Raw genomic sequence first — 9,523 nt, forward strand, 5'->3', positions numbered from 1 at the left:
GATAAAAAAATCCATCAAACATTGGCATCTTCGAAAGAAGCTAAGAGATCATGTGTACGTATCAAGGCCTGAATAAAAAACAATGGCACATCTAAGGGGGGACTCAGGGGAAACTGAAAACTCTTCAGTTGATAAAATTAACTATTGAGCGACTTTTGCTATATCAAGGGGACGTGAAAAACTACGAAAAATTCCGTATTTGAAATTTAAAAAAAAAATCTATTTTTATTCTATGGAATCTAAGGAACATTTTGAAAAAAGAAAAGTTTAAATCCGATGAAAATTGTGGCGCGAGGGGCATTTTGAAGCCAAAAACACGAAAAACGTCGTTTTCCTTCGATGTATGGGGTAAAATGGGTTGGGTAGAGAATGTTTCTTCGTTTTTAGGTACTCCATGATATTTCAAGAGTCGCTCAATAGTTATTTCCATCAATCAAAGAGTTTCGAAGTTCACCTGGGTCTCTCCTTAAGCTCGTATCAATTTGACATTATTGGCTTCCGGATGGAAGTTGCGTTTGGTTTCAGTATTGCGCCGACGTTTCGCAAACATTGCAGTCAGGGCTATGAGCTCCGATTCTGAGCTCCGATGTCTGGGGGTTGTCCTTATATGTCTTCCCCCCTGATGGTGGGCGATGAGGAAGGGGGGAGTCAGCCAATTGTATGTTTTTAATTGATCAGCTGATCAATTCAAAAAAACCGGGAGGACGGTTTTCCAAATGGGGTTCACGTGATATCCTCTGTCCCTGTTGAGGTTGTTAGGGTTTTTATTGACTTCCAAACCCTCTCGGTATTTCCTTTCGAAATACTCTTCAGATTTGACCAACATTCTGGCTTGGTCGTACTGGATAGTATGTCCAATGTCCATCCAGTATTCATCCAGGGCAGACTGTTCTGAGTGAGCGTATTTGGAACACCGCTGATGTTCCTTGATCCGTGTACTGATCTTCTTCCCGGTTTCTCCAATGTACACTTTCCCGCATGAGCAAGGGATCTCGTACACTCCTGGTGTGCTCAGGGGTGGTTTTGGATCTTCTGCACTCGGCAGCATCTGTCCGATCTTCTTTGGGGGTTGGAAGATCGTTTGGATATTGTTTTCCGAGTACTCTACATAAGCGTTATATTGTGCCTCTCAAATAGGGGAGGAGGGCCACTTTAGGTCTTTCCTGGTTTTCCTCAGGATCAGTCTCCTCTCGGGGAGCAGAGAGCTTGCTTTTTAGGTTATGCTTGACCTTTCGAATTTGGTGGATGTTATATCCATTCTTGGTCAGAGCTGTCTCCAGATGTTCAACTTCACTGTCGACGTTGGAGGGTTGGGAGATAGTGAGTGCTCTATACATTAAGGAGTTAATGACAGAGTTCTTTTGGGAGGGGTGGCGATGGGAAGTGGCATTCAGATACCTATCTGTGAGTTGGTTTACGATATACTTGGTGGCCTAGAGTGCCATCCTCGTTGCGTCGAACTAGCACATCTAGAAATGGAAGACATCTGTCCTGCTCAATTTCCATGGTGAACTTGATGCTTGCGTGCTGAGTATTCAAGAACTCAGTACTCAGTGCTTGCGTGCTGAGTATTCATATTCTTTGGGGATTTTGGGGAGTCCATAGAGTCTGGGAGGAAAGAATTCTTTAGGAGTAAGGAATTTTGTCAGATCGGCTGAGAGATCAGCTTTCTTCAGGAGATCAGTAGCTTTACACTCAATTGTACAAGTAGGATCCTTTTTGAGTTTTATGTCAACTCTGGAATCACTCAACATCGCACTAAGCTTTCCGGAGTAGTCGTCCTTATCCATAACCACCGGGGCATTGCCTTGGAATCTGAGCAAATACGAGCCCAGTGAAGCACAAGTGTCTGTGTTGGCGAAAGGACACAATTTCGCTGTTGCTCCCAAAAAAATCCCTATCGAGGAAATTATCAGTCGGACCGAGACAGCGATCCATCTTCCTTCGGAGACCAGTGATGACATCCGAAGGCAGTTGTCCAACATCCTCCACAAGGCTACTCCACCTAGTGACAATATCACCAGGGAGGAACGTCTTGCACTGCGTAGTCTAAAGGAGAATAATGATTTAATTATTCTTTCAGCCGACAAAGGCAATGCCACGGTGGTTATGGATGGTTATGGACGACTACTCCGGAAAGCTCAGTGCGATGTTGAGTGCTTCCAGAATTTACATAAAACTCAAAAAGGATCCTACTCGCACAATTGAGCATAAAACTACTGATCTCCTGAAGAAAGCTGATCTCTCGGGGGACCTGACAAAGTTCATTACTCCCAAAGAATCCTTTCCTCTCAGACTCTATGGACTCCCCAAAATCCACAGAGTCGGTTCGTCTTCGTCCCATTATTAGCAACATTGGAGCGCCAACTTACCAGCTGGCTAAGTTTCTAACGAAACCATTCCAAAAGTTGACTGGTCTAAGTGATTTATACATTCAGAACTCACTGGATTTCGTCAACAAACTGAGAAATTTCAGGACTTCACCAGATGATATTCTAGTGAGTTTTGATGTATGATCACTATTCACCAACGTCCCAATCCCAGAAACCGTTGAAATCATTAAAAAATCCAAAGACATTTCCCCCCGATTCCTTCCGTTAATTGAGCACTGCTTGATTTCTACATACTTTCAGTTCGAAGGAGTGTACTAGGAGCAAAAATCGGGAGTAGCAATGGTTCTTCCATCTCCAGTTCTTCCATCTCCCCGATTATTGCAAATATATTCATGGAACATTTTAAGAACGAATTATTAAAGTCAGCGTCTCAGAAACCAACTATGTGGTTCAGGTATGTGGATGACACCTTTGTCATCTGGTGACATGGAAAGACTTCTCTAACTCAGTTCCCGGAGTTCTTGAACACTAAGCACGCAAGCATCAAGTTCACCATGGAAATTGAGCAGGACAGATGTCTTCCATTTATAGATATGCTGCTTCGACGCAACGAGGATGGCACTCTAGGCCACCAAGTATATCGCAAACCAACTCACAGATATGTATCTGAATGCCACTTCCGATCGCCACCCCTCCCAAAAGAACTCTGTCATTAGCTCCCTAATGTATAGAGCACTCACAATCTCCCAACCGTCCAATGTCGACAGTGAAGTTGAAGATCTGGAGACAGCTCTGACCAAGAATGAATATAACATCCACCAAATTCGAAAGGTAAAGCATAAGCTACAAAGCAAGCTCTCCGCTCCCCGAGAGGAGACTGATCCTGAGGAAAACCAGGAAAGACCTAAAGTGGCCCTCCTCCCCTATCTGAGAGGCACAGCAAAATGCCTAAGTAGAGTACTCAGAAAACAACATCCAAACGATCTTCCAACCCCCAAAGAAGATCGGACAGATGCTGCCGAGTGCAAAAGATCCAAGACCACCCCTGAGCACACCCGTAGTGTACGAGATCCCTTGCTCATGCGGGAAAGTGTACATTGGAGAAATCGGGAAGATCAGTACACGGATCAAGGAACATCAGCGGTATTCTAAATACGCTCACTCAGAACAGTCTGCCCTGGATGAACACTGAATGGATATTGGGCATACTATCGAGTACGACCAAGCCAGAATGTTGGTCAAATCTGAAGGGTATTCCGAAAGGAAAATCCCGAAAGGGTTTGGAAATCCATAAAAACCCTAACAACCTCAACAGGGACAGAGGATATCATGTGAACACCATTTGGAAAACCGTCCTCCAGGTTTCTTTAATTGATCAGCTGATCAATTAAAAACATACAATTGGCTGATCCCTCCCCCCCCCTCCTCATCCCCCACCATCACAGGGGAAGACATATAAAGACAACCCCCAGACATCGGAGCTCAGAATCGGAGCTCATAGCCCTGAAGATGCAGACTGCAATGTTTGCGAAATGTCGGCGCAATGCTGAAACCAAACGCGGCATCCATCCGGAAGTCAATAATGTCATTAATAATGGCCGCGAAAGCCTCAAAACCTTCGTATCAAATTGATTTTCCTAAGGAATTTTTTACATTCGACAATCGTACTCTCATGTGAGGGAAGGTCGTGCCAGCGTTCATATTCCATGAATAAATAGATAACATGACTTTTTTTACACTTCAATATTTCCAATTGTATCATTTTCTGGCTACCTCGCTTGTACTTCCCATGTACTTCCCATGCCTTCCCACTCTTGCCCTTTCTACTCATTCCAATCTACCAATCATGCATAACTAGCCTCCCCTCCACAGGACTGTTAGCCAAGGAAGAGTAGGGACCGTGATTCTCTCTCTGTGTCTTAAGTCCCCAGATCTGTGTTGCATAGGGGATATGGGGAATGCGCGGTCTAGGTATTATATGTGTATGGAATCTCCAACCAATGAAAACATCTTCAATCGAAGATAACAGCTGTAAAAACCAAACTGTAGTTAAACAGCCATAATATAGTTAAGTTAAGCCCTATGCTCCCCATAGAGGTTAACCTCAATCATTGGAATAAATGTACTCACTGTTACCCGACGGCAGAAGACAGAGAGCAACATAATGTGTTCTCTCTGACCTCCCCACTACACGTGCTTGGCCAATGAAAGCTCGGACGACTATGTTCGACTTCTCGGAATTCGTTCCCCGTCGGGTCAAAATTATAGGAATCCTACTGAAATTGTATCCACACGTCATAGGCATTCTCCATAATTTTTCGGAGCATCGATGCCACAGATCTATCTGAATTAATTTCAGAGAAGTAGGAGTAAAAAATTTCTAATTCTACTTCTCCGAAATTGTATTTAAAAAATTTCTGGGTTTCCAAACCATTTTGTCTAAACTATCGACTACTTTCCTTGTTCCGAAAATAAATTGAGGAGAAATTATATTCCTAATTGGAGATTTATCAATAAAAATGAAAATCAGACTACAAGGAGATCCAATTTTTAGAACTACATCAGCATTTGAACCCTCCCCACATGACTTTCTTTGCATGAGTTCTTTTCTATAAGGAAAATACGTCAAAAACCGCACACCTTTTTGACCGAAATTTGTTTCTCTAACGTCAAAGTGGGTATTGCGACATTGCGATTTTACGAGAACGTGCCAAAATCGATTGCGTGATTGAAGCAGAAACTCTCCCTTGCATAAACCCTCATGCTTTTATATCTTGGGAAATATAAATTAAATGAGTGCTTTTCGGGGGAAATATCAATCAAATTGATGATAGTTTTCAGAAATCATTGAGAATTCTCTCAGGAACTGAGAAGTTGAGGGAAAAATATCGAAAGACGTTTTTTGTAGAAAATCTTTGTCCTCGGCGAGAAAGCTATGTATTATGGTATTGTGGCATCGATCACCCGTTTTTGAGATAATTCAGAAAAAATATAAACTGATCACGTCCAACTCAAAACGTATTATCACAACAATGCAAAATTGAATTTCTGCATTATACAAAATATTTACTTACCTTCAATGGAGCGAGAGCATTCAATAATTGTAGGCCCAAACTCCTCGCAAGTACCACTGGGGCTGCTGTCCCTCTATACAGTCTGTGGAGAGTGTCAATGACCATCATCGTCGGCAAATTGTGTCTCTGCCTCAGAGTTTCGTATTTGGCCAAATACAAGACATCTCCAATGACATTCCCACTCTTCACTGCATCATCTAGTATCTTCACAAGTACAGTGACATCACCAAAACCAAGATTTACACCCTGCCCTGCCAAAGGATGTACTCTGTGTGCGGCATCACTAAAACATTTAATTTTATAAAAGTAACTATTTAGCCCTGAGGAGCTAGCCCACTCACTGATCTCTATACTAAGTATAGAGCGCCACAATACTGAGCATGGACAATAACTGGAGGGGTGCCGACCAGGTAACACTTCGGAAAGAACGATGTTGAAACTCGAAAACAAGTAAAAATAGGAAACGAATGTATCAGTAAAATCCGAAAGATAGTGGGTTGAAAAACAAAGTAAATATTTGAGGGAAGCCATCGCTGAACATTGTACGGTTATTGTAACGAAATGAACCAATCGAACGAGTTTGCTATACAAACTTTCTTGCAAACTTTTTTGTAGGACATTATTAAAAACAAATCAAAAACACAAAATCGACAAAAAAATGATTTTCTCATTACCTATTTGAAATTTTGAAAAACGTTTACTCAATTTCATTGTTTGGACTCTAACGACCATTGAAAAAGACAAATTTGAGTCGAATGAAAATTGTGTTTGTGACAGGAGATATTGTTTTTCCCTTCTCGTCGACACAATTTTCCCCCGTTCTCGGGGATCTCGTAAACTGCTTCAGGGAAAATAGTTATAAGCTAATTGTGGATTATTAATCCATTGATTTATACAAAATATTCCCATCTATTCCATCTATTCACCGAGTGTTGCAAATTCAAATCACCGTCGCCATATTCCAATTCAAACATCATCTGAGGCGAAATCGTCAAATTATTGATTTATATTCGAGTACGTGAGCGACGAGCAACAAGTTTCGTGGCACGACACTCTTCGCCCGGAAGCGAGAATGTATAGTTGTCTCTTATATTTTATATTGTATATTATTAATTTAATTTGATATTATGTGGTAAGAGTCGATACCGTTCTTGCCTATAATTAATATTATTATTATTAATAAAGAGGGAGGAAGGGAGGGAGGGAGGGAGAGAGAGAGGGAGAGGGAGAGGGAGAGAATGAGGGAGAGGGAGAGAGGGAGAGGGAGAGGGAGAGAGGGAGAGGGAGAGAGAGAGAGAGAATTATAGGCAAGAATGGTATCGACTCTTACCACAGAATATCAAATTAAATTAATAATATACAATATAAAATATAAGAGACAACTATACATTCTCGCTTCCGGGCGAAGAGTGTCGTGCCACGAAACTTGTTGCTCGTCGCTCACGTACTCGAATATAAATCAATAATTTGACGATTTCGCCTCAGATGATGTTTGAATTGGAATATGGCGACGGTGATTTGAATTTGCAACACTCGGTGAATAGATGGAATAGATGGGAATATTTTGTATAAATCAATGGATTAATAATCCACAATTAGCTTATAACTATTTTCCCTGAAGCAGTTTACGAGATCCCCGAGAACGGGGGAAAATTGTGTCGACGAGAAGGGAAAAACAATATCTCCTGTCACAAACACAATTTTCATTCGACTCAAATTTGTCTTTTTCAATGGTCGTTAGAGTCCAAACAATGAAATTGAGTAAACGTTTTTCAAAATTTCAAATAGGTAATGAGAAAATCATTTTTTTGTCGATTTTGTGTTTTTGATTTGTTTTTAATAATGTCCTACAAAAAAGTTTGCAAGAAAGTTTGTATAGCAAACTCGTTCGATTGGTTCATTTCGTTACAATAACCGTACAATGTTCAGCGATGGCTTCCCTCAAATATTTACTTTGTTTTTCAACCCACTATCTTTCGGATTTTACTGATACATTCGTTTCCTATTTTTACTTGTTTTCGAGTTTCAACATCGTTCTTTCCGAAGTGTTACCTGGTCGGCACCCCTCCAGTTATTGTCCATGCTCAGTATTGTGGCGCTCTATACTTAGTATAGAGATCAGTGAGTGGGCTAGCTCCTCAGGGCTAAATAGTTACTTTTATAAAATTAAATGTTTTAGTGATGCCGCACACAGAGTACATCCTTTGGCAGGGCAGGGTGTAAATCTTGGTTTTGGTGATGTCACTGTACTTGTGAAGATACTAGATGATGCAGTGAAGAGTGGGAATGTCATTGGAGATGTCTTGTATTTGGCCAAATACGAAACTCTGAGGCAGAGACACAATTTGCCGACGATGATGGTCATTGACACTCTCCACAGACTGTATAGAGGGACAGCAGCCCCAGTGGTACTTGCGAGGAGTTTGGGCCTACAATTATTGAATGCTCTCGCTCCATTGAAGGTAAGTAAATATTTTGTATAATGCAGAAATTCAATTTTGCATTGTTGTGATAATACGTTTTGAGTTGGACGTGATCAGTTTATATTTTTTCTGAATTATCTCAAAAACGGGTGATCGATGCCACAATACCATAATACATAGCTTTCTCGCCGAGGACAAAGATTTTCTACAAAAAACGTCTTTCGATATTTTTCCCTCAACTTCTCAGTTCCTGAGAGAATTCTCAATGATTTCTGAAAACTATCATCAATTTGATTGATATTTCCCCCGAAAAGCACTCATTTAATTTATATTTCCCAAGATATAAAAGCATGAGGGTTTATGCAAGGGAGAGTTTCTGCTTCAATCACGCAATCGATTTTGGCACGTTCTCGTAAAATCGCAATGTCGCAATACCCACTTTGACGTTAGAGAAACAAATTTCGGTCAAAAAGGTGTGCGGTTTTTGACGTATTTTCCTTATAGAAAAGAACTCATGCAAAGAAAGTCATGTGGGGAGGGTTCAAATGCTGATGTAGTTCTAAAAATTGGATCTCCTTGTAGTCTGATTTTCATTTTTATTGATAAATCTCCAATTAGGAATATAATTTCTCCTCAATTTATTTTCGGAACAAGGAAAGTAGTCGATAGTTTAGACAAAATGGTTTGGAAACCCAGAAATTTTTTAAATACAATTTCGGAGAAGTAGAATTAGAAATTTTTTACTCCTACTTCTCTGAAATTAATTCAGATAGATCTGTGGCATCGATGCTCCGAAAAATTATGGAGAATGCCTATGACGTGTGGATACAATTTCAGTAGGATTCCTATAATTTTGACCCGACGGGGAACGAATTCCGAGAAGTCGAACATAGTCGTCCGAGCTTTCATTGGCCAAGCACGTGTAGTGGGGAGGTCAGAGAGAACACATTATGTTGCTCTCTGTCTTCTGCCGTCGGGTAACAGTGAGTACATTTATTCCAATGATTGAGGTTAACCTCTATGGGGAGCATAGGGCTTAACTTAACTATATTATGGCTGTTTAACTACAGTTTGGTTTTTACAGCTGTTATCTTCGATTGAAGATGTTTTCATTGGTTGGAGATTCCATACACATATAATACCTAGACCGCGCATTCCCCATATCCCCTATGCAACACAGATCTGGGGACTTAAGACACAGAGAGAGAATCACGGTCCCTACTCTTCCTTGGCTAACAGTCCTGTGGAGGGGAGGCTAGTTATGCATGATTGGTAGATTGGAATGAGTAGAAAGGGCAAGAGTGGGAAGGCATGGGAAGTACATGGGAAGTACAAGCGAGGTAGCCAGAAAATGATACAATTGGAAATATTGAAGTGTAAAAAAAGTCATGTTATCTATTTATTCATGGAATATGAACGCTGGCACGACCTTCCCTCACATGAGAGTACGATTGTCGAATGTAAAAAATTCCTTAGGAAAATCAATTTGATACGAAGGTTTTGAGGCTTTCGCGGCCATTATTAATGACATTATTGACTTCCGGATGGATGCCGCGTTTGGTTTCAGCATTGCGCCGACATTTCGCAAACATTGCAGTCTGCATCTTCAGGGCTATGAGCTCCGATTCTGAGCTCCGATGTCTGGGGGTTGTCTTTATATGTCTTCCCCTGTGATGGTGGGGGATGAGGAGGG

The 9,523-nt window shown here is 41.1% G+C and overlaps 1 protein-coding gene across 1 annotated transcript in view; it reads right to left on the reverse strand.

Annotated features, from left to right (window-relative positions):
• Positions 1-9,523, reverse strand: part of LOC107041716 (ubiquinone biosynthesis monooxygenase COQ6, mitochondrial) — a gene marked incomplete at its 5' end in the record, with an annotated part of 155,139 nt that overhangs the window by 22,375 nt on the left and 123,241 nt on the right. The window contains 1 exon segment of the mRNA XM_015262403.2: positions 5,408-5,690. Within this exon segment, the coding sequence (XP_015117889.1) occupies positions 5,408-5,690 (283 nt within the window).

This window comes from Diachasma alloeum, unplaced genomic scaffold (genome assembly GCF_001412515.2).
Source record: "Diachasma alloeum isolate Michigan unplaced genomic scaffold, Dall2.0 Dall_scaffold_00372, whole genome shotgun sequence".
NCBI classification, from domain to species: Eukaryota; Metazoa; Arthropoda; class Insecta; order Hymenoptera; family Braconidae; genus Diachasma; species Diachasma alloeum.